Source organism: Leuciscus leuciscus, assembly GCF_965113295.1.
Source record: "Leuciscus leuciscus genome assembly, chromosome: 4".
NCBI classification, from domain to species: domain Eukaryota; kingdom Metazoa; phylum Chordata; class Actinopteri; order Cypriniformes; family Leuciscidae; genus Leuciscus; species Leuciscus leuciscus.
The window spans coordinates 39,053,429-39,077,517 of record NC_138728.1 but is presented as its reverse complement, the minus strand read 5'-3'; the positions used below and the strand labels follow the sequence as shown (position 1 = coordinate 39,077,517).

Genomic DNA, 24,089 nt, shown 5'->3' with positions numbered 1-24,089 from the left:
TACCGCTTGACTGAGTGACGTTGTTCAGGTCGTTTCCCGGTGGGAGGGATCAGGTAGCACAGAGGGGAGGGGTGTGCGTGTGGAGGGGCGGGATGAGTTTTTTTTAAAAATTCAGGCTTTCTCGATCGATTTTCAACATCGTAGACTACAGCTTTAAATAAAAACCTTGGATTATTTTGGTTATTTTCTATTAGTTTGTGGAGGTGCTCAGCCCTGGCTGCTTTTAGGGCCTTTTTATAATGTGACATACTGTCTTTCCACGCGATTCTAAAGACCTCTAAATTAGTTTGTTTCCATTTACGCTCTAAATTACGAGTTTCTCTCTTGATAACATGCGTAGCACTGTTATACCATGGTGCTTTAGTTTTCTCTCTAACCTTTTTTAATCTAATTGGTGCAACGATGTCTAATGTACTAGAGAAAATGGTGCTCATAGTGCTAGTCATTTCCTCTAGTTCATCCGTTTGTTTGGGTTCACTGAGCAGCTGAGATAGATCAGGTAAGCTATTTGAGAATCTATCTATAGTGGTTGGAAGGATTGTTCTGCCTGGTCGATAACGTGGCGCAACATGACAAATTTCAGCAGTACGTATTTTGCAAGTTACCATGTAATGATCAGTGACATCATCACTTTGCGGTATAATATCTATATCGCTTGGATTGGTTCCATGTGATATAATTAAATCTAGCGTATGATTAAGACGATGAGTGGGACCAGTAACGTTTTGCTTGACCCCAAAGGAGTTTAATAAATCTGTAAACGCAGCTCCTAACGCATCATTTGTGTTATCTACGTGTATGTTAAAATCTCCAACAATTAATGCTTTATCGACATTTGACCAATAGATCTGAGAGGAAGTCTGCAAACTCTTTTAGGAAATCAGCATAGGGCCCCGGAGGTCTATATACAGTAGCCAAGGCTAGAGATAATAGGGATTTATTTCTTACATCTAAGAGCGTAACATTTAGCACAATTACTTCAAACGAATTAAACCTGTGACCTGTTTTTTGAGTAACATTAAGAATATCTCTATAGATTGTTGCAACACCGCCGCCACGACCAATCAGACGGGGCTCATGCTTATAACAGTATCCAGGAGGAGTAGACTCATTAATACCGAAATAATCATTTGGTTTAAGCCAGGTTTCAGTAAGGCAAAGTACATCGAAACTATTACACTGCAAATTATTTGGTTCTTACCAAGATTAAAAAAACTTAGATTTAGGAGTGTTAGATAATTTATCTTGTTTTAAGAGTGAATTTCTTATTTTAAGTGTTCAACTTTACACGATAATCTTAAATCAAGCACAACCTTATCTTTTTTGTCTCAAATAGGCAGGAAATCTTGAAATTAGGTAAATAACTGTTAAAATAAGATATATTACATCGCTCCCCCAAATTCCCCAAAATAAATCTTGTTTTAAGATTTAGTAACAAACTCAAGTTGCTTGATTCAAGAGTCACACAAAAAGCATCTGAAAGAAACAGTTTATTATTGCTCTGACTTAAAGTTCAATGTGAAAGATAAATTACACAGCCTTCACCACAACTCATCATACAGTCCATGGATTTTTTTTCGATGACCAATATTTGTTAAAGGACAATTCCGGTATTTAACACTTTGAGTCTATTTTGTAGTTTGTTTTGGATGAACAAGAGTGGTGGACAAAGAAATTTTGACAATGGTTCCTGTTGCGACTTTTTGACTATTTTAGAATTGCCCATGACTGCTTTAGAATGGGAGTCTATGGCCATGCACAAACATGTCCTTAAAACAACCCTTAAACTGTGTCAAAACTGTGCAACTCACCGAGTGGTTAGTGGTGTTCGTTGATGATTAAAACCAAGTAGTGTAGCGAAATACAGTTTCTGTCGTGTTTTATTTGGCATTTTGTAAAATCCATTGATTTCCGTTGGAGGACACATTGCTCGTTGATATTACTGCGCAACCAGAAACGAGGCTGTTTACATTTGATTGTAGTCTTTTAGGTCTTTTCGCCAGTTTTCGCTCGGTTCTCTGTCTCTCAGAAGGCTAGCGTGAGCAGAGCAACGGAAGAGCGGAAGTTTATACGCATTTGTCAGGTATCTGAAAAAATAGTTCCACTATATATATTTGTTTTTAATCATCAACGAACACCACTAACCACTCGGTGAGTTGCACAGTTTTGAAAACGAACGTTAAGGGTTGTTTTAAGGACATGTTTGTGCATGGCCATAGACTCCCATTCTAAAGCGGTCATGGGCAATTCTAAAATAGTCAAAAAGTCGCGACAGGAACCATTGTCAAAATTTCTTTGTCCACCACTCTTGTTCATCCAAAACAAACCAGAAAAGAGACTCAAAGTGTTAAATACCGGAATTGTCCTTTAACAAAACAGGCACAGGAAACACAAAACAGCCAAACTCAATCATCCAATACATCAATCCATCCCTTAATGGGATTTTTATTAATGTCTACTTCTGTGGGCAATAATATCACAAAGACTATATTTTATTGGCACAAACATATGTTCCTTGAAGCTAACTGAAAAATAGGAAATGTAGTCAATGAGTTCATGTACAAATTCTGTAGCCTGGGCTACATTGGGAACTGCCAGCTCATATGCAATTCTGGACTCAAATTCAGTGTCTCATAACGCCGGTACTCAAAAGCAACATAAGAGGAATCAATCACAAAGATATCTTTTATCAATCCGAACACTGGGAAAGCACCATCTACATCTACAATAATCATAGATTTCCCACTAATGTACTTATTGCCATTGAGGATGTACCATTTCACTGAGACAACAGATTGCATGACCTCTATGCCTAAAAAATCTTTGACTTTTCTCTTAAAATAATCAATATTTTTGACAACTGAGACAGGCCCCGATTCTCTTTCACTAGCAAAAATTGGATGCTCAGTGCTTATTTCATTTTGAGAACATTCAAGGAACTGATTATGGTTTGCAAGCGATTTACAGACATTTTTGAAATTTAACTTAGAAGCCCACTGCTTAAAATAACTGTGCTTAGCTTCAAATCGCATACACATACTTCTGATTAAAGGACCAAGAGATATGATTTGGCTAGGTAAATGTACCATGTAATGCTGCTTGGGTATTACATTGGCTTCAGAAAAAAGTTATTTGAACTGATGCAGATGTTGCTCAATCATGCGTCTGAGCCGTAACACAGTTTCTAAGGAAATAACAGGAGCAAGGGTAATTTGCACAATCTCAATTAACTTGAGAATAAATTTGACATACTCGTTGTCCATATCATTCAAAAGAAAAGGTAGTATTTTTAAAAGTATCAACATTTGTCGACATGACTGTTTTAATTTATTGTCATTAGCAGCTAAAGTGCTGACACTAATAGGACATGGCTTGTCTCGTATATCTAGAGGGGAGTAAGGAAAATTTAGAATAGCTGAGTTAATCTCATCCAATTCTATCTGTCCTGACAGAATCAGGTTTTTTAATACAAGCTTTATTTCCATTGGTGCAACGCCTTCAAAAATTACATGCATTATATCCTGTGGAGTTTGTTTGATCAGGTCAAATGCTGGAACATCAACTAGTCTGCTTCTTCTGTTAATCCCGTAAGTGGTTTTGAGGGATGCTTTCAATGTTTCTGTGCTTGCTTTTTCTATTTCAAGACACTGCCTGATGTGCTTTTCCAAAGTTCTTTCAGCAAACCTATTCTCCTCGAAAATACTTTGCATATCCTCAAAGGTGCATTCACAATTTCTACATTTGCTATAAGCAAAACCAACACCTTGTTTAAACCCAGCAAGGTCATGTTGGGCAAGTGTGTCTCCACATATGGCTATCACAGCACCAAACAACTCAATTTCACCATTTGGGGTATCAATCCTAACACCATTGTAAAGAAGTGTCAGATCTTTTAGGATTCTTTTTAGTATAACATCAACACCCCACTGAGAAATATCGTTTGCCTTGGCAATAGCAAGGAGTCTTATTGCAGCCAACTTCGACCTAAATTTTGGATCAATATTGCCTAAACTATAATAAAACATCAGTAATTTATTTGCAGAAGCATGGGGGCCTAAAGGGTTACATATTTCAATTTCATCGGTGTACAATAGTATTTGCAATGCATTTGGCCTTTGAGAATATAATGGATGAGATGTAAAAAGGGCTCCATCAGTAAAATCATACAAGAATCCCTCTCTGCTTCTTTGTGGTACAGTGTTCAACATGGTGAAGATTCTGGAATTGGTCAGTAACTGCTTTAGACTTTGAATGAGTGGTACATAGTAAAAACTTTTGTTTCTTAAGGCCATGACCCTTGAAAGACCACGCTTTACCCAACAAATAGTCTGGGACACTACAACTTCCTCTGGGTTGACTGGATTGAATAGTTCCCGGATGGTTTTATTCTGTCCATATGCTGTGGTTGAGAAAGGATCCATGAACGTATCAAATGTAGCCAAAGCCTCATCTTGGAGCTGAGCAGTTGTCTCTGGATTGTCTTCAAACACCCTTCTGATTCTCTCCCTTAGCGTGTCAAGGAGAGCAGCTTGGTACTGTTGCACTCCTGAGATGACACTGTTGACAGTTCTCTGTGAAAATATTTAAAATTTAAATTATTTTTTACCCATATAATTGCTAACAGGCTTATTATTTATATTTGTATAATTATTGTTTCAAGGAATAATTCACAAATATGATATTAAGAGTACCATTAACCCTCTGAGGGCGCCGGCGCGTTTTGCTGGATTTTCTCCACATTGTAGCACTATAAACTTAAATTACTCCATTTATGGTTATTTATGAGCCATATACCTTTATAAACATTTAAGTGTGTACTTTTAAATGATCGGATTCAAACTGAAAACAATCATTTTTAATTTGACCACGCCCACAAGCGCAAAAGAGATTCACATGCAAATCTCCACATGCAAATCTCCACATGGAACGCGATCGTGCCCATTACCTCAACAACAAAACACCAAAACACTTCACAAGTCTCTGCTTTTCGTCGAGTTTGAAAGACACGCCTGAGCTTACATTGGATTTACCTCAGAAGAAGAAGAAGAATGCGATTTGAAGACAAGAAAGATGTAAGGTAAGAAATTCTTACATATTAGTTTGTTATTGTTGCATAAATTTCACATTGCAGTTGAACTGTTGCTAGATATATGGTGAATATTATAATATTTAGACCCGTGTTACGGTTACTGTGTTTGTGGATATCTGCTCAAACGTAGATATGTATATGGTAACCATAATGTTTTATATTTGAGCGCGATCGCGTTTGAATGTATCATATTTTGGACTGCGACTGTGACTTGCATTAATGTGGCTAAGGAGTACTTTAAGACTTAGGGCAACAAAGACGAAACATATCATACACCTCCACGCCGCCATGATGCACCGTTTGCGCGCGATGTTGTTCAGTTGTTGCGTGCTTATGACCCTGAGGGGGCGGGAGAGGGGGAGGGGGCACTCATGTAGTCATTTGTATTTATTATTTTAACACTAAATTTACCCAATTATATATGTGACTTCACTCATTTTAAGATGGTACATGTTTTGTTTTAAAAATATTTTATTAACAAGTTAATGCTTACATCCGATTTTTTTTCTGCCATGTCCTCCAACGGTCCCACCCATGGTCCCACCCATAGACAGTATATAAACGAACGGTCCCACCCCAATGACGTGACGTCAGTGATTTCGGTCTTCCGCTTGAATAACGGAAAGAGGCGCCGGCGTGTTTCATTTGGTAAACAGCGAGAGAGAGAAAGAAAGAACAGCGGCTCAAGGTCAGTAAACTTTATTGAATTGTTAAATATTACTTGCCAAAATCATATTTGTTGTTGCTGCGATGGTTACCGTTTTTCAAACGTCGTCCAAATTTGCTTAGTAAGCTAGCTGATGTTAACATACTAACGAGCTCTGTTTGGCTGTGGGTTTTTGCCAGGTACGGTACCGTCTGTTAAAGGGATACGTTCACGTTGAAATTAAATTTTGGTATGTTTTAGCTTACCTCAAGGGCATCCGAGATGTAGGTGTCTTTGTTTCCGCAGTATTTTCGATGTTGATATTTTTAGGTCAAACCGTTCTTGTCTCTCAGTCATATAATGCAGGTCCATGGTGACTCTCAAAGAGCATGCACTGATGGACACAAAATGAGCGGTTTGTGTGGAAAATCGAACAGTATTTATATCGTTTTTACCATTTGTACACAACCACTTTCAAATGATCTGACGGCGCGCGCTTTCTTCTTCTTGTTTTTTTTTATTTAATTTTTTTACGGCGGATCGCAAAACAAATATGTGCATTACCGCCACCTATCTCAGAAATAAGGGGAATTTATGTCGGTTGATAGGTTAAAGAAGTATAGGAAAGTGTCAATGGTCCATTTCTGAGATAGGTGGCGGTAATGCACATATTTGTTTGCGATCCGCCACAAAAAGCGGAAGCGCGCGCGCCCTCAGATTGGAAGTGGTTGTGTACAAGAGGTAAAAACGATATAAATAGTGTTCGTTTTCTCACACAAACCGCTCGTTTCGTGTCCATCAATGTGTACTTACGATGGGGAATTGTTTTAATTTGGACTCTGTGCATGCTCTTTGAGGTGGTGACCATGGAACTGCATTATATGACTGACAGACAAGAACGGTTTGACCTAAAAATATCAAAATTGAAACTACTGCGGAAACAAAGACACCTACATCTTGGGGTAAGCTAAAACATACCAAAATTTAATTTCAAAGTTAACTATCCATTTAATGCTTCAGGGAGCTGATGAATCCAGGATGGACAATTTTGACGATGCCACTCTATCTATGTTGGAGGGTAAGTCACGAATAAAGTTTATATGATTACTATACAAATAAAACGTATTATTATTTATATATTAGAGTGCACATTAGTAGCTGAATACATTATTTGAAATTCAAAATTTTTCTGCTTGCTGGATTTTTCCTCAACTTTCATTTGCTGAAATAATTACATTTAAAATAAGCTTAGGATGAAAAAATATAAGTAAGAGTCGGAATTATAATGCAAAATATATGGTTGTGAAATAGAAATCCCACATTTTAAAGCGTACATTTTGGCGAGTGTTATGCTTTAAGATAAAACCCCTATAAAAAAGTTAAGTTTACTTTGTTTTAGAACAGAATAAATATGGCTGTATTGAGTTTTTCGGTAACACTTTACAATAAGGTTCATTATAATGTATTAACTAACATGAACTAACCATGAGCAATACATTTGTTACTGTATTTGTTCATCTTTGTTAACGCTAGTTCATACAAATACAATTGTTCATGTTAGTTCACACTTCACAGTGCAGTTAACAAGATTTTAAAGTATTAGTAAATGTTGAAATTAACATTAACAAATATTAATAAATGCTGTATACTTGCGTTTCATTATTAGTTCATGTTAACTAATGTATTTTACTAATGTTAACTAACAAACCTTATTGTAAAGTGTTACCAGTTTTCCTAATGATGTGTTTTGAGATGATAGAAATCATATTAAAAACTGATAGCTAAAGAAAATCCAGTTGGTAATAGTAATTCATTATCTGATATGTTGAGGCACTTCTTTGTTGCTTGGTAGCTTGCCATGGCTTTATCTAAAGAATGTCATATATCTTACAGCTGCCAGTGTTGATGAGGAGGCTTTGAAAGGCCTAAGCCGGGATGACCTGAGGGATCTTTTTCCTGGCCCTGAAAATTTTCTCAGAAGAAAGAAACTTTGGGATTTCATCAGTCAAAATGTAAACACAAATGAGTAAAATCTGAATTGTACCATATTTTTAATAGCCCTATATGCGTGTTTTCATCCTACACAATCCTAATAGTGTGAAAATACCACGGACCAAGATGTCAGCAGTAGAAGTGGGATTATGCCCTCAACTAGTGCTGTGCCAACATGCCAGCCTCAAGCCTCAACCCCCATATCTGCTGAGAAAACAATGAAAATGCCAGACCCTCCAGAGTATGTGGTGTACACAGATTCTGAGTTAGAAATGGTGCGTAGTCAGTACTTTGCATTGCTCTGCAATGGAAAGGAAAAGAATGACAAGATGTCAAAGGAGCTATGTTGCAGACTTGTAAGGAACACAATCACCAGCATGGTTGCAATCCTGTGTGCTAGTCCCATGGGGAAAGAAGTAAGATACCCCTCCAAATTGGAAATGAGAGCCATGTCACAGAAGATTGTCGACTATTACCCTATGTTACGTGATGCTGATCCAAATATTCCATCTGTAAGCAATATTTTTTATTTATCTAAACCAAAACTGTGCAGGTCAGCAACAAGACAAACAACTTATCTAACCTTCTACCACAGCTGACCATCTACACCAAAATGTACAAGCGACTCCAAAATATGAGATCCCCAAGGAAGAGGCAGGGCTCTATACCACAAAGAGGAGTGGCCAAGACAGCTCTCTTCAGTGCAGACAACCAAGACATGGAGACAGATTGGACAGACACAAGCATCTCAAGTGATAATACCATTTTTGAGAGCAATGGTGACATCAGCGAGGACAACTCCAGTGCAGGTGAGCAAATTGTGGGCAAAAAATGAAAGGGTGCTGTCATACTTGTTTTTTGTCATTCTAAAAAATGTCTACTCATGTAATGAAACCAGAGTTCATGGCTAGACATGCACTGTGTTTATATCTGCCTGTTTTTGCTTGTCATCATGCTTTTAATTGTATTAAGAATTTTGTCATTTTTTTCCCAAAAAGCATCCCCACTACACCTACCCCACTCTGTGCCAAGGAAGCCAAAGGGTGGAACCAAAACCTCACTGCTGCCACCCGAATCAGCCTCAGGCTCCTCACCCAGGACTGTGATCGCTTCACCAACCACACCTGCAAAAGATGTTGTTGGTAAGCCCACCTCAGCACACCTCTCGACCTGTTATCTATGATGATGGCTTTCAGAGTGGCAAATCAGAGTCTTAACTGTTGGAGATTCAATATAAATTATTTATCAAATATTCCTAAGATTCATAAGATTGTGGATGTTGATGAACACTTTTTTTCAGACATAAATCAATCAACTCGTATTGTTCATATTGATGTAAACAATATCAAATTATTGTATTGGCCTTATTTCAATTAAGTTCATTGATTTGATTTGGGTCAGGAATCACTTAACGATCAAGCATTTCAAAGTATAGTTTTTTGTTTGTTTTAAATAACTAATTAGTGACCAGTTTGGTCATTTGTTCAATCAGTACATACACTTATTTTATTTCCTTTCCTCCTTTTTTTTCCCCCCACGTAATCAAACAAACTTCAAAAAAAAAAATTACTGCTGTAAGTTTCTAAAAAAATAGGGCATTGTATTTTAACCACGCTTTATTTCCCCTGTGTTGAAGTGTTTACATTGAAATGTCTCAGCTCTGTTTTTTGTCATTTCAGTCGGACAGGACAGTATGAAGATGCAGGCTAGGCACTACAGAACCTTGAGCAACATGTACAATAAGCCCAATGCAAAACCCAATAAAAATGATGTTGCTCAAGTTTTGGACCTTGAGTTTCAGGCCAGACGGGCTTTCATTGATGCAGATATTACTAGGGAAGAAGACCGACCTGCAAAAATCTTTGAGGCATATCCATGCTTCAAAGATGTTCGAAATGTATGTTTTTTTTTTGTTTTTTTTATTTTTCACTTGAAATACTGTCTATCCATCTGTGTTCTAAAAAGCATTGTGAATGGTTGAATAACTGTGCACAATGCTGTCTTAGGCAATGGATGAACTGCAGCGCATAGTAGGTGGCACCAACAGCAGATACATCGAGGAAGTGAAAGGAAGATGGGCAGACTTTTGTGCCAAGGTGCAGTTCTATGGTGTGTGGAAGAAAGCCCTGAAACCCCCTTTCCCTTTGGATGTCCGTGGAGGTAAATTGCTGTTCCATATGCTAATGTATTTTTATTTATATATTCAGACCAATCTGTTCATCTTTCTATTCTTTAGTGGAGTTCACGCTCGCCCTCTTCAATGCACTCCCATCCCTTTTCCCCTCACCTACTTCACCACCAAAGAAGCTTGGAAATAGCTGTGAGGCACTTCTTCATATCCTAAAGGTAAGAACATTTTTGTTGATTCCTTACTGTCCTCTTTGAAGTGTCTTATTTTTCTCACATTGTTGTGCATTTACAGTAACAATACACCAAGTTCACAATCACAGATATGACCTAATTTATGCGAAAAGGGGAAAACAGAAGTGCCTCTGGTGTCCCTCAAATGGTGTTCACAGAAAGGAATACCAAGAAATGTTTCAAAACCTTCGATTAATTCGTTCCAGAAACATTAAACCACCTTGCATCAGCTTGTATCAGTTTTTGATCCATCCTAAATTCACCTTGATCAGTCAAACAAATGTTTTTTTTTAAATGCATATCCCCCCTGCCCCATTGCAAGTAATTCGTGTTTATTTCTTCCAGTCTGATAATAAACCAGTATGAGTTTTTAAACGTGAATTTAATTTAAGACTGCTCAAGTCATTGTTTGCAACCTGATCATTTAATCTAAAAATGATTTTTATAATGAACACTTTCAATACATTTTTATGTCTTCTCACTCTCTACACATTGTTCTTTTTATTCTGTTCCAGTCAGGCGAAGACCCTGTCCTGTACCTGGAGAAGCGTTCTCTCTCCTCCCCAGTTCTGCTTTCTGATGGATCAACCACCATCGGGGCTGTGGGTAACGTACCTGTGACCACCCTCCCGCAGGAAGATTTCTCAGACGGGATGTTGGTGTTAATGGCATACTACTACACTTTGCACTTAACATATCCAAAATGTGTTGCAACGCTCCTCTCTGTTATTCAAACAGAGGTAATTGGTGACACAATCCACGATCAAGATGCCACTAGTGCATACAAGAAAGCAATGGCTGATTGGAAATCTTTCATTGAGAAGTAACTGAATGTCGAAGTATTTTGTCATGCCAGTTGTTATTGTTAGCGGTGCCTATAGTTATGTGTATTCTGCAAGCTTATTACAGTGTCACTTAGTTATTTGCTTAAGATCTACTGGAACCCCTGTGTGTAATTTGAGTACGTTTTACCTCATCGAGGCCTGTATTTCAAAGGATATGTTCATTGAAAAATGCTGATGCATAACTGAGAGGGCTAGTTTTTGCTCTTTAGTGGATTGTAAAAAATATATCCAAATGTTTATTGTAAAGATTGATTGTAATCATGCATACCTGACTCACTGCTGATGTTAAGTGTTAAATAAATGTTGACAGCTCTAAGACATTGTGATTTCTGTACCATTAAGATGTATATTCTAAAAATAAGGACAGGTTTTAAGGTTTAGTTTTAACATGAAGTAAGCCTTGTTTCAAGATATACCAGCTTGCATTAAGACAGAGCTTAGTCATTCTTCACTAATACTGAGTATTTTTGTCTCTAAATGTAATATATTTTTTACTAATCTTCAGCTTAATTAGCTAAAAGTAAGAACTAAATATGTAATTGCTTATATTTAGTATATTTTACTTATTTTGAGGCTGTAAAATTAAGTAATCTGATCTTAAAACCAGAATTTTATGCTTATATTTAGTATATTTCACTTATTTTGGGGCTGTAAAATTAAGTAATCTGATCTTAAAACCAGCATTTTATGCTTATATTTAGTATATTTCACTTATTTTGGGGCTGTAATCTGATTTTAAAACCAGCATCTTATGCTTATATTTAGTATATTTCACTTATTTTGGGGCTGTAAAATTAAGTAATCTGATCTTAAAACCAGCATTTTATGCTTATATTTAGTATATTTCACTTATTTCGGGGCCGTAAAATTAAGTAATCTGATCTTAAAACCAGCATTTTATGCTTATATTTAGTATATTTCACTTATTTTGAGGCTGTAAAAAGTTAGATTTGGTTACCTGATCTTAAAACCAGCATTTTCGGCTTATTTTAAGCCTTCCAAATACCTCTGTAGACATGCTTGTTTCTAGATTTAACTATCTTAATTCAAGAAATCTTGTCAAGTGAAATTATCTGTCCATGCAGCAAGATAATTTCACTTGACAAGATTTCTTGTTTTAAGTACCTTTTCCCTCAGATTTAGTGTTTTTATCTTGTTTTAGACACCCCTTTTTTTGCAGTGTATCTGTGACCATTTCATTTACAATAACTGCCTTAGGTGTGAGCGATCTAATGTTTAGAAGACCTAGCTTTATAAATTGTTTTTGTTCACTAATATTGAGATTTTCTGGTTTAATCACAATTAGATTTTTCCTAGATCCTACAGTAGACTTAATGTTTGACCTCACTAAACGAGGAATAGACACAGTTTCAATATAATGTTCTACATTGGTACTTATACACTGCAAAAAATGCTTTCTTAGTTAGTATTTTTGTTTTGTTTCCAGTCCAAATATCTAAAAATTCTTAAATCAAGAAGCATTTACTAGAGAAGTAAAATGACATAAGAAATTCTATTTTGTTTTAAGGTAAAAAGTAAGTACTTTAAGTAATTTTTGTTTAAAACAAGCAAAATTATCTGCCAATGGGGTAAGCAAAAAAATCTTGTTTTTTTTTTCGAATTCAGATTTTTTTTCTTGTTTTCCATTCTTATTCAGATTTTTTTGCTTACCCCATTGGCAGATAATTTTGCTTGTTTTAAGCCAAAATTACTTAAAGTACTTTCTTTTTACCTTCAAACAAAATAGAATTTCTTATGTCATTTTACTTCTCTAGTAAATGCTTCTTGATTTAAGAATTTTTAGATATTTGGACTGGAAACAAAACAAAAATACTAAGTAAGAAAAGCATTTTTTGCAGTGTATCAATTAAGTTTGGACAGCAAAGACTGTCTGTGGATGTAAAGACCATTCTCCTGCTGGAACAATGTTCCTGGACAGACTGGTCCCACATTCAAATGACCTGGCACGTGCGCTGCTCTCAGCGAGCGCAGATTGTGCTGAGCCCAGACCAGGGGGTGTTCCGTCAGCCTATAAAGGGTTCGGGACCTGATACCTCCTTGGCGATTTATATAGGCCACCACTGACATGTTGTCCGAACGGACCAGGACGTGATGTCCCTTTATTTGGGGACAAAAACGCCTCAGCACATTGTCGACTGCCATCATTTCCAGGCAGTTTATGTGTAGAAGCCTTTCCCGTTCTGACCACTGGCCGAAGAACGGTCTGCCCTCGAGCAGCGCTCCCCATCCCGAGGTGGAGGGTCCGTAGACACTACCTTCACACTCGAGGAAGTCCCCAGGTTTACACCTGACCGGTACCAGTCGGTCGCTTTCCAAGGTTTCAGAGCTGAAACGCAATTCTGATCGACCTTGGGGCGTAAGGGACCGGAGGTCCACGCTCGACGCGGTACTCGCGTTTTTAGCCGGAACTGCAGCGGGCGCATGCGAAGCAGACCCAGCTGAAGCACCGGAGATGCTGAAGCCATAAGACCCAGCATCTTCTGAAACTTTTTGAGCGGGACTAAATTGCCATAGCGAAAGGTTTTTGTCATGCGCTGAATACTCAGTCTGCGCTGTGGCGACAGCTGTGCTGTCATGGACAGCGAGTCCAGTTCTGTGCCCAGAAAGGATATTTTCTGACTGGGAGACAGCGAACTCATCGCCCAATTGACTCAGCAACTGCTGTGGAAAACATTCGGCAGAGCGGAAATAGACCTATTTGCGTCTCAGGAAAACGCACTGTCCGGAGTTTTTCTCCAAGAGCAGGGATGCACTGGCCCACGTCTGGCCCCGCTGCCCGATCTATGCGTTTCCCCCTGTCACGCTCTTACCCCAGGTATTAGAGCGAATCAGGGAAAACGGATGCTCAGTGCTACTCGTGGCCCCATTCTGGACGAACCAAGCCTGGTTCCCAGTTCTCATGCAGCTGACGAGTACCGCCCCATGGCCGATACCAGTGAGGAGGTATCTCCTCTCGCAGGCCAACGGCTCGATCTGGCATCCTCGCCCGGAGCTTTGGTCCCTACATGCGTGGGCCATCAACGGGTACCCGCTAACCTCCCAGCGGGAGTGTTAAACACGATCATGCAGACTAGAGCCCCGTCTACTAGGCGGCTCTATTCCTCGAAATGGTCTGTGTTCGCTAGCTGGTGTACAGCTCGTGACATATCGCCCTCAGACTGTGGGGTGTCGGAGGTTCTTTCTTTTCTACAAGAGCTACTGGATAAGGGCAGAACCCCATCCACGCTCAAAGTTTATGTAGTGGCCATAGCAGTGTTCGCCGAACCAGCGCTTGCCCAGTGACTGGGAAGAAATGATCTCGTCATTCGCTTCCTTAGTGGAGCTAAGAGGCTGAATCCTCCCAGACCTCCCTCAGTTCCCATTTGGGACCTTTCCACGGTTCCGGAAGCCATGAAAGGCACCCCATTCGAGCCAATTCAGTCAATAGACCTAAAGCACTTATCTTTCAAGACAGTGTTTCTTCTGGCTCTCGCTTCAGTAAAGCGCATAGGGGGCTTGCAAGCGCTCTCAGTGAGCACGACGTGTATGGAGTTTGGGCCCAATGACTCAAGAGTCATACTCAAACCGAAACACGGATATGTTCCTAAATCCCTCAACACACCGTTTAGGGCACAGGTGATTTCCCTGTCGGCCCTGCTGGTCCCTGAAGAGGAAGGGGACGCGGGCTTCCTTTGCCCGGTCAGGGCGTTAAGAGCCTATGTGTCTCGCTCATCTGTTTTTAGACAGACGGAGCAGCTCTTTGTTTTGTTCAGCGGGCATTCTAAGGGACTAGCTGCGTCAAAACAGAGTCTATCCAGGTGGATAGTTGATGCTATAGCGCTAGCTTATACATCTAAGGGCCTGCAGTGCCCGTTAGGTGTCAAAGCGCACTCCTCGAGAGGCATGGCCTCGTCATGGGCTTGGTCTAGTGGGATTGCCTTACAAGATATCTGTATGGCGGCAGGCTGGGCCTCCCCGTCTACATTTATAAGGTTTTACAACCTAGAGGTTCCCGCTCTGCAGGCTAAGCTGCTCTCGGCTTAACCCCCTGAGGTCGACGGTATCGCCGGCGATACCAGCTCGCTTTTTTTTTATCAGTGTAAAAGAAACTCATAAATACTCTGTTGACTTTGCTTTTTCATAGGAGTTTCGTACATCAATCGATTCTGTTAAATGTGTATTATTTTTGTGTATACTCATAATAAAAACAAAGTGTTGAGCTTTTCGCCAAATAAAGAAAAATAAACACGAAGCGAGTTCTGCCTTCTCTCTGTCAGTGTAGTCCATTCTGAAACGTGTCCGAAAATGAACTGTAACTCACCGAATACTTCTCACACAGACACGTGAGATATGTCTTTATGAAGCTTGAAATCTCTTCTTTTAAATGAAGTAATTTATATAAAAAACAAAGGTTTTCAACTCATGTAATCCGTTTGAAAGCAAGGAGAGGTACCGTTTTTCCTTCTGCCTCATTATCTCTATAATGAGTTGAGGCCGCCCCGCCCCCGGCGCTATTCAAATGGTAAATAGTTTAGGTGATCTAGTATGCATGCATACGCCCCCAGATCAATGCCATAAAAACACAGTTTCTTCATCAGACTTACTGATAGTTCATCGCGTTTTGAGTATGGCACGCTTCTCCAGTAAAGACGCTCTTCAGATGATTCTGGACAGCGAGGAAGAATGCATGAGAGGAAGATTGTAACTCAGACTACGAACGGCAGCATTTTGAAGAGCGAATTCCGCCGAGGACACAATTTCGGAGTAAGTTTTACTTAAAAGTCTTTTGTCTTTTATTTTTCGTGTTCGCATTTATGAGGAAAAAACAATATTACGTGACAGTTCTCCATTATGGACGCGAGCGCTCTGAAAGCGCACTAAAAGACTTTCAAACTTTCACAGAGACCTCAAAACAGAAACTACAAATCCTTTCTTTAAAACGAATTTCGTTTTGTATCAATTGTATCTTAATTGTAATAATTTTTTCATTAACAAATTTCCTGGATTTAAAGTAAATATAGGCTAGCAATCACAACATAAGGTGCTTGAACTGGAGATCATCATTAACCAGACCGTAGCCTACTCGCCTCACATGTCTAAAAAATGTGAAATATATTTACAGAAAGCTGGTTCTAAACAAAACCATCCAAAACAAAAAACTATGTAGCCTAATAAATGTGCATTTCTCCGGTGCGTTCACTAGCCTACTGCGAAGATCGCGAGTCAATAGCCTATCGTCAACTTCATCTTTGCCAGAAGTAAAATTTAAATTGCGTGTGTGAATGAATGATGATGTTTTAGCAAACTGTATTGCTATACTGAGATGAGTAAAAATCGTAAAAATGTAGGCTATTTGTATAAGCAACGTATTAAACTGCAAATTAACAATATGCCCTAATATTTCATGAAAACAACGTTACAGTCAGGCGAAATATGAAAGACAACATCTTGTTGACTAGATTTGGGTACAGTTTTTACTGTAGAATATACTGCCACGTCAAATAAGCTTTTGTTTAGCAATTTCTATATCTATTTTTGTCAAAAATAAAGTCATCAACTAAGATGTTAGCTGTTCCAATGTTGACTATATTCAAACTAATGAATACATAGATAAAATGTAGGCCTATAATCTTTTTTTTTTACAAAGAAAGAGTACACTTGAAATATTGTTGAAATTGTAATTATTGTTGTAATTGTAACCTTTTTAATAAAATAGCAAAACATATTTACAAGATAGATGTAAGCAAAATCTTAAATGGTCAATATAAGTCTTCTTCTAAAATATATCTTTTGTCCTTGCATTGTGGCTCAGTCAGTTTCACACCTGAGTGAATGGCTCATCATTATGCAGAGTGGGTGGGACATTGTATTTTCAGGTGTAAACCACTCCTCGTTCATATTGGCTTTCCAAACAAAACCTGTTTTACATCAATTTAAATCAATGTATGGTTTTATGTGAACGATAAAGCAAGACTATTTTCACATAATTTTGAAGAAAAAACTCTAGGCGAGGACATCCATTAGTCAAAAGTCTTATTGACACATATTTACTATGTGTTTTGTGGCCTTATTTCAGAAATTTTAGTTTTTAGTTTTTTCAATAACCATGCATAAACATTATTCTCTCAAAAATGAAAACATGTACATACACGTGGCTCACATATTATGGTAGCCCTGTTTGTGCTATATAGAGTGAATTTACACCTTTGCCATTAATATGTTTATATGCAACTGAAAAAAGCACAAATGTCAGGGCATGTCAGAACATCTCAAGGGCCCCAAAAACAGCCCAGACCCCAGAGGGTTAATAATTCGGTGTTGTCTGCCCGATGCTATCGGCTCAGGATGCTGAAACCGCTAGAGCATCGATCACTGATCGACTACATACCTCTGTGGGCAGTATGTAAGTCCCCTAATACTTTTCAGCTCAGGCCAAGTTCGCCCTGGCTGTTTGGAACACCTGATATATCTGCTCTTAATAGAGCGTTATATTCTGCAGGAATGATGCTATTCTAGCCCCTCTTCCCAGATTCTCTGTGAATCCCTTATGATTATGCACTGTATGAGTCCCGGGCACCTGCCCTTGGGATCTTAGTGTTGAATCTTAACACGCACAGCGTTTTACACTGTGTTCCCCTAGCGTAAGCTATTACGCAGTACGAGAGAACCTCTCGTAAGAGAACGTACTCGGTTACATTTACATTTACATTTAGTCATTTAGCAGACGCCTTTATCCAAAGCGACTTACAAATTAGGACAAAAATTCAGCGAGTCATCATAAAGAGGCAAAAACAACAACAACGCAAGAAGTGCTCAAAATACGAAGTTCAGGTATTATTCAGAGTAGCATAAGCCTGATAAGTGATGTTTCAAAGGGAAAGGATTTTTTTTTTTTTTTTTTTTATAAGGTTAAGTGCTCACGGAAGAGATGGGTTTTCAGCTGTCTTTTGAATGTTGTCAGGGATTCTGCATTCCGGATGAGGGTGGGGAGAGCGTTCCACCAGCATGGAACTGTGAATGAGAATGTTCTGGAAAGTGATTTTGTGGCTTTCTGTGATGGAACCACGAGACGTCGCTCGTTGACCGATCGTAGGTGTCTGGTAGGGATGTAGACTCGTAGGAGTGAGTGAAAGTAGGAGGGAGCTGAGCCTGTGATGGATCTGTAAGCAAGCGTCAGTGCCTTGAACTTGATGCGAGCAGCGAGAGGTAGCCAGTGCAGAGAGGTGAACAGAGGAGTGACGTGGGCCCTCTTGGGCTCGTTGAAGACAAGACGAGCTGCAGCATTCTGGATCATCTGTAGGGGTTTGGTCGCACATGCTGGAAGTCCAACCAGAAGAGCATTGCAGTAGTCGAGCCTAGAGATGACCAGGGCCTGGACGATAAGTTGCGTTGCATGCTCGGTTAGGAAAGGCCTGATCTTCCTGATGTTGTGCAGTGCAAACCTGCATGATCGAGCTGTCTTTGAAATGTGATCAGTGAAGGTCAGCTGGTCATCAAACGTTACTCCAAGATTTCTGACCGATCTTGATGGGGTGATTAATGATGACTCTAGCTGGATGGTGAAGTCGTGCTGTAGAGACGGATTGGCAGGGAGGACGAGAAGCTCAGTCTTTGCCAGGTTGAGCTGCAGGTGATGTTCCTTCATCCATGTGGAGATGTCCGCCAGACAGCTTGAGACCCGTGCAGCTACTGTGGGATCATCTGGTTGAAATGAGAGGAAGAGCTGCGTGTCATCAGCATAGCAGTGGTAGGAAAAACCGTGTGCCTGTATGATGTGTCCCAGTGATGTGGTGTAGATGGAGAAGAGGAGGGGACCAAGAACTGAACCCTGGGGAACACCTGTGGTCAGCTGATGTGCTCTGGATACCTCACCTCTCCATGCGACCTTGAAGGACCTACCTGTGAGATAGGACTCAAACCAGTGGAGTGAAGTTCCTGTGATGCCCAGTGATGAGAGGGTGGACAGAAGGATCTGATGATTCACAGTGTCGAAGGCAGCAGACAGATCCAGGAGAATGAGGACTGAAGATTTGGAAGCAGCTTTTGCGATCCGTAGGGCTTCTGTGACTGACAGTAATGCAGTCTCAGTTGAATGCCCTTTCTTGAAGCCAGATTGGTTGACATCCAGCTGGTTGTTTAGAGACAAGAAGGATGTTAGTTGGTTGAAGACAGCTCTTTCAAGTGTCTTCGCAATGAATGGTAGGAGAGAGATAGGTCTGTAATTCTCTACAAATGATGTGTTTAGCGTTGGTTTTTTGAGCAGTGGAGTAACCCGAGCCTGCTTGAATGCTGTAGGGAAGGTGCCAGTATGGAGGGATGAGTTGATGATGTGTGTGAGTGATGGTAGAAGTGTGGGAGAGATGGCTTGTAGAAGGTGTGAGGGGATGGGGTCAAGAGGGCAGGTGGTAGGGTGACTGGAGAGGAGAAGTGTAGATACTTCTTCCTCGGTTAGTGAGGAAAAGGAGGACAGAGGGATATTGGCTATGGAAGGGGTCGGTCTGGGTTCCTGTGTGTGTGGAGCTGAGAACTGACTGCTGATAGCTGTTGTTTTGGTGGTGAAGAAGTTCGCAAAATCGTCAGCAGTTAAGGAGGAGGCGGGTGGTGGTGGAGGTGGACAGAGGAGAGAGTTGAATGTCTTGAAGAGTAATCGTGTGTTGGAGGAGCTGTTGATCTTGTTGTGGAAGTATGAAGATTTTGCAGCATGAACATCAACAGAAAAGGAAGAGAGGAGAGATTGATACATACTCAGGTCAGATGCGTCTTTTGATTTGTGCCATTTCCTCTCCGCTGCCCTGAGTTCGGTCCGGTGTTCCCGAAGAACCTCAGATAACCAGGGGTTAGAGGGAGTAGCGCGTGCTGGCCTGGAGGAGAGAGGGCAGATAATGTCTAGAGAAGAGATTAGAGTGGAGCATAAGGTGTCCGTTGCGGTATTCACATCCAGAGATGAGAATTGTGAGGGTGGGGGAAGAGAGGATGACACGGCAGAGGAAAGATGGGAGGGGGAAAGTGAGCGCAGGTTTCGTCTGAAAATGACTGGTGGTGGGGGTGGTGGTGCAGGGGTAGAGAGTTGTAGACTGAAAGTAATGAGGAAATGATCTGAAACGTGGAGAGGTCTCACCAAGATGTTGTCTGTGGTGCAGCTGCGTGTGTAAACCAGGTCCAGTTGGTTGCCTGATTTGTGAGTACCTGCGGTGATGAGTCGTTTGAGATCGAAAGAGGCTAGGAGAGAGGTGAAGTCTGTTGCATGTGGCTTTTCGAGATGAATGTTGAAGTCACCGAAGACTAGAAGTGGGGTGCCGTCCTCAGGGAAAGTGGACAGCAGCACATCCAGCTCATCTACAAAGTTACCCAGCTGACCTGGGGGGCGATAAATGACTACAAAATGGATCTTAATGGGAGTTGTAAGTGTAATAGCATGATATTCAAATGAGTTGTTGTTGCATAGAGAAGAGAGCGCGGAGTATTTGCAATTGTTAGAAACGAGAAGCCCTGTACCCCCACCTCTCCCAGACTGGCGAGGGGAGTGGGAGAAGAACTAGAGAGAGAACGAGTACTGCGTATCTTGCCGTGCATGCATCACGCTCTGGTTCGCTTCGGCGATGAAAAACCAGCTAGACCAGCCTCCCGAGCCTATATTTATAGCCCAAGGCCCGCCCATTTCGGCGGGACGTGACGCAGTGGGCGCAAAGCGCCCTCATTGGATCTGACGTCATGAGCGGTCTCGCTCGATAGGCTGGTGCAGTTGCCGCAGAGCAGCCAATGGGCGCGCGAGCCGTCTTGCCCATGTCTGCACGCTGCCGCAGCGCGTTTTACAACATTACAAATTAAGGATAATTTTTTGGCTTCAGTATCTCGTGGAAAAGAGTTTTTCCCCTAGCGTAAGCTATTACGCAGTACTCATTCCCTCTCTAGAGAGAACCGAGGTTACGTTAGTAACCGAGTACGTTTCCTGCCGCCAGCACATATCTCGGCCAGACTGCGTTCGTTATTATACGCGAACACACGGAAGTTGACGGAACATTCTCGGCCACCGTACGTTCGTTACTAGGTAACCAACAACATTGCGCGAACACACGTCGTGATGGAGAAGGTAAGTTGGAAGAAAGCTCGTCTAACATTTTTAGGCTAGAACATTTAATATATAGCCCATCGTATACATTATTATTGATGCAGTCAAAAACTCTACAACTACTTTGCAACCAGGCCAGAAGCTTTGGCTCAGTTTGGCTAGCTTACGTTATCTGAAACTAAGGGAAATGTTAGTGGGTATGGGAAGGAATGAAGATGTATTTCTTCATTTTATTTAAAATGATATATTATACTGTATTAATAGTCTTTCTAGTTACATTAAGGCTACATGTATTAAAGCAGAGTGCTCTGGGTAATATTTTATATCCTGTCAAAACTTACATTAATCATTGCCATTGCATTTGTATTTTTCAAAGATGTCAGGGAAAAAGCAAAAAGATATTTTATCATTCTGGGCACCAAAGGGTAAGCCCCCTAAAAAGGTTGCCAGATTAGAGGAGGAGCCCCCTACCCCTGTTATCAAGGCAACAAAATGTGCAACAAACACAACACAAAACACATTTCATAAGCTGGAGTGTGTACTCTTGTGTACACACACACACACACACACACACACACACACACACACACACACACACACACACACACACACACACACACACACACACACACACACACCTTAATACTCTAATATGTCATTTGTTCACAATGTCCCACCACACAATACATCATTTTACCATTTCGACTAGACACATTCAAAATGCAAAAAGATTTGTTTTTCCAAACTGTTTGGAGCAATTTGTTATATTTTTGTAATTTTTGTATATTTGTAATTTTGAAATATAACATTAAAGAGTATATTTGATGTGATGAATTGCTCTGTCATTTATCAGATTTACCAATTGTTATAATTTCAATTTGTGCTGGTTAATTATGAACAATGGGTAAAATTGGGGGGTGGGGATGGGCGGGGGCGGGGCTCCATTAGGGCTCCTCCCCTAACCGCATGTGATCTCACTCCGAGCTTTTGATAAAACTTGAGAACCCTGATTGCAGCAGAGGCTCTGTCTGCATTGCTAAAAGTCATAAAACTCCTTATCTGATCATTGTCAGGGTAACTAAGACCGTCTTGTCCTGTGTGGGGGATGGGACGCAGATCCCAGAGAAGTTTGAAAGTTTTTATGGTACATGTACCAAATAATTGTGTCTGATTTGGTCTCATTCGTTACAAAGACGGAAAAAAAACCGATGTAAAAACCTCAGGGACACCTATGTGAGAAAAAGGAGAGAGGAAAATGAAACTAAAAGTGGACATTAGCATACTCTCCTTCAGACTCTTTTCTTTAAGATTGGGTGCACCCAAAACCTTCTTTTCTGTCTTTAAAAGAAAATGAAAAGCTCATCTTCACTGGATAATGATGATGAAGTGTCCATGTTTTCTCAGCTGTCGGCGCGAAAGTTTTGGAATGTTGAAACTCTGAACGTCACAGACGTCGCAAATTCACCTCGCGGATAGATGTGAATGGTTTTGACGCGAACTATTCGCTTTGTCGTTATGCGTCCGGTGTGAAAGGGCCTTAAAGCAGTCGTTTTTCCACACTACTGCAATGCCAAGTTATAGTGTTGGTTAAAGCAGGGCTCAGTAGTTTCGGGATTTCTTCGCTGTATTCTCGCTTTTTGCTCGCAGGTTTCTCTCTAGAGCTCCCCCCACAGCTTCGGAATAGATATTTGACAACTCTGTTGTAAAAACTCGTTGGCGATTCTCAGATACCAGAGGCTAGTACATCAACGACATCAAAGCAGATGGGACATTCTTTAAAATGTCTTCTTCATTCGGGTTCGAACAGCGTGAGGGAGTGCAATATTGACAGCATTTTAGCAGATTTCTTTTGGCCGTAAAGCAATTGTTTACATCGCGAGACCACCTGATATCACGCGATACTTCCTGACGCAAGTTGCAAGTGCGGATTCTCCGCTCACGGGTGTAATGAGTATCTATTGTGATGAGTACTGATTTATGCCTACAGGTGGCAGTAATGTGTTGTATAAGATGACGTGCATTCCCTAGAGGAAGTGGTTGTAAGGGAGACATGCTTTGTGTGCCACATGGGAATAAAGACGCCAGTACCATCTATTCTTTATATCTTTATTTGTTGTCTCTGGAACAATACATGGTACCAGGAGTGGGGTACGAAAAGCCCAATGGATGCCATTAAACCACCGGGATCGTTGAAGTTGTGTGGAAATGTTGATGCACATTGGAGGACTTTCAAACAGCAGTTCGAGTTGTACGTTGTTGCTATCGGACAAAAAGTTGTGGATGAAAGAAAAATCGCCCTGTTACTTACCATTGCTGGAGCTGATGCCGTGGAGGTCTATAACACCTTTCATTTTGATGAAGAGGCAGACAAGAAGAAACTTGATAAGGTACTGGAAAAATTTGATGCTCATTGTTTGTCAAGGAAGAACGAGACATATGAACGATATGTATTCAGAACACGTGTGCAGCATGAAGGAGAGGCTTTTGATTACTTTCTGACTGATCTCAAGATAAAGGCAAAGACCTGTAACTTTAATGAATTGAGAGATTCAATGATTCGTGATCAGATTGTTTTTGGTATCTATGAGAAGAAACTGAGAGAAAGATTGTTACGAGAATCAGAACTCACCTTGGATTATGCTGTCAAATTGTGCCAATCCAGTGAAGTAGCGAGGCAGCAAGTGAAGCAGTTTGAAGGGACTAATACAGCCGCTATGTCATTTCAGAGTGTAGAAGTTGACACCATTTCCTTCAGAGACAAGAGAAGAGGTAACACAAGAGGTTTCAGAGATAATGACAATGAAACATTCTCATGCAAGCGCTGTGGGACCAAACATAAGTTCAGACAGTGCCCAGCTTTCGGAAAAAGATGTTCTAAGTGTAATGGCCCCAACCACTTTGCAAAAATGTGTTTTTCAAAAGACATGAAGAAGGAAAATAAAGTGCATTTAGTGGAGGAAGCAGATGACAGTGATTTGAGCGACTCATTTTATGTGAACATGGTTTCTGAAGAGAAAGTAAATCAGGATGCTGAAACGTGTGTATCAAGTGATTCAGTCAAGTCTTCGATGTGGATTGTTCCTCTTG

At 40.4% G+C, this 24,089-nt stretch overlaps 1 protein-coding gene across 1 annotated transcript; it reads left to right on the top strand.

Annotated features, from left to right (window-relative positions):
- Positions 1-7,876: 7,876 nt before the first annotated feature.
- LOC309496401 (uncharacterized protein) lies at positions 7,877-10,915 on the top strand (the record flags this gene model as incomplete). Its single annotated transcript, XM_082166395.1, has 7 exons — positions 7,877-8,239; positions 8,323-8,536; positions 8,726-8,869; positions 9,407-9,624; positions 9,734-9,887; positions 9,964-10,073; positions 10,604-10,915. The coding sequence occupies 7 exons, from the start codon at positions 7,877-7,879 to the stop codon at positions 10,913-10,915; spliced, it is 1,515 nt and encodes a 504-aa protein (XP_082022521.1).
- Between the last annotated feature and the right edge of the window lie 13,174 nt (positions 10,916-24,089).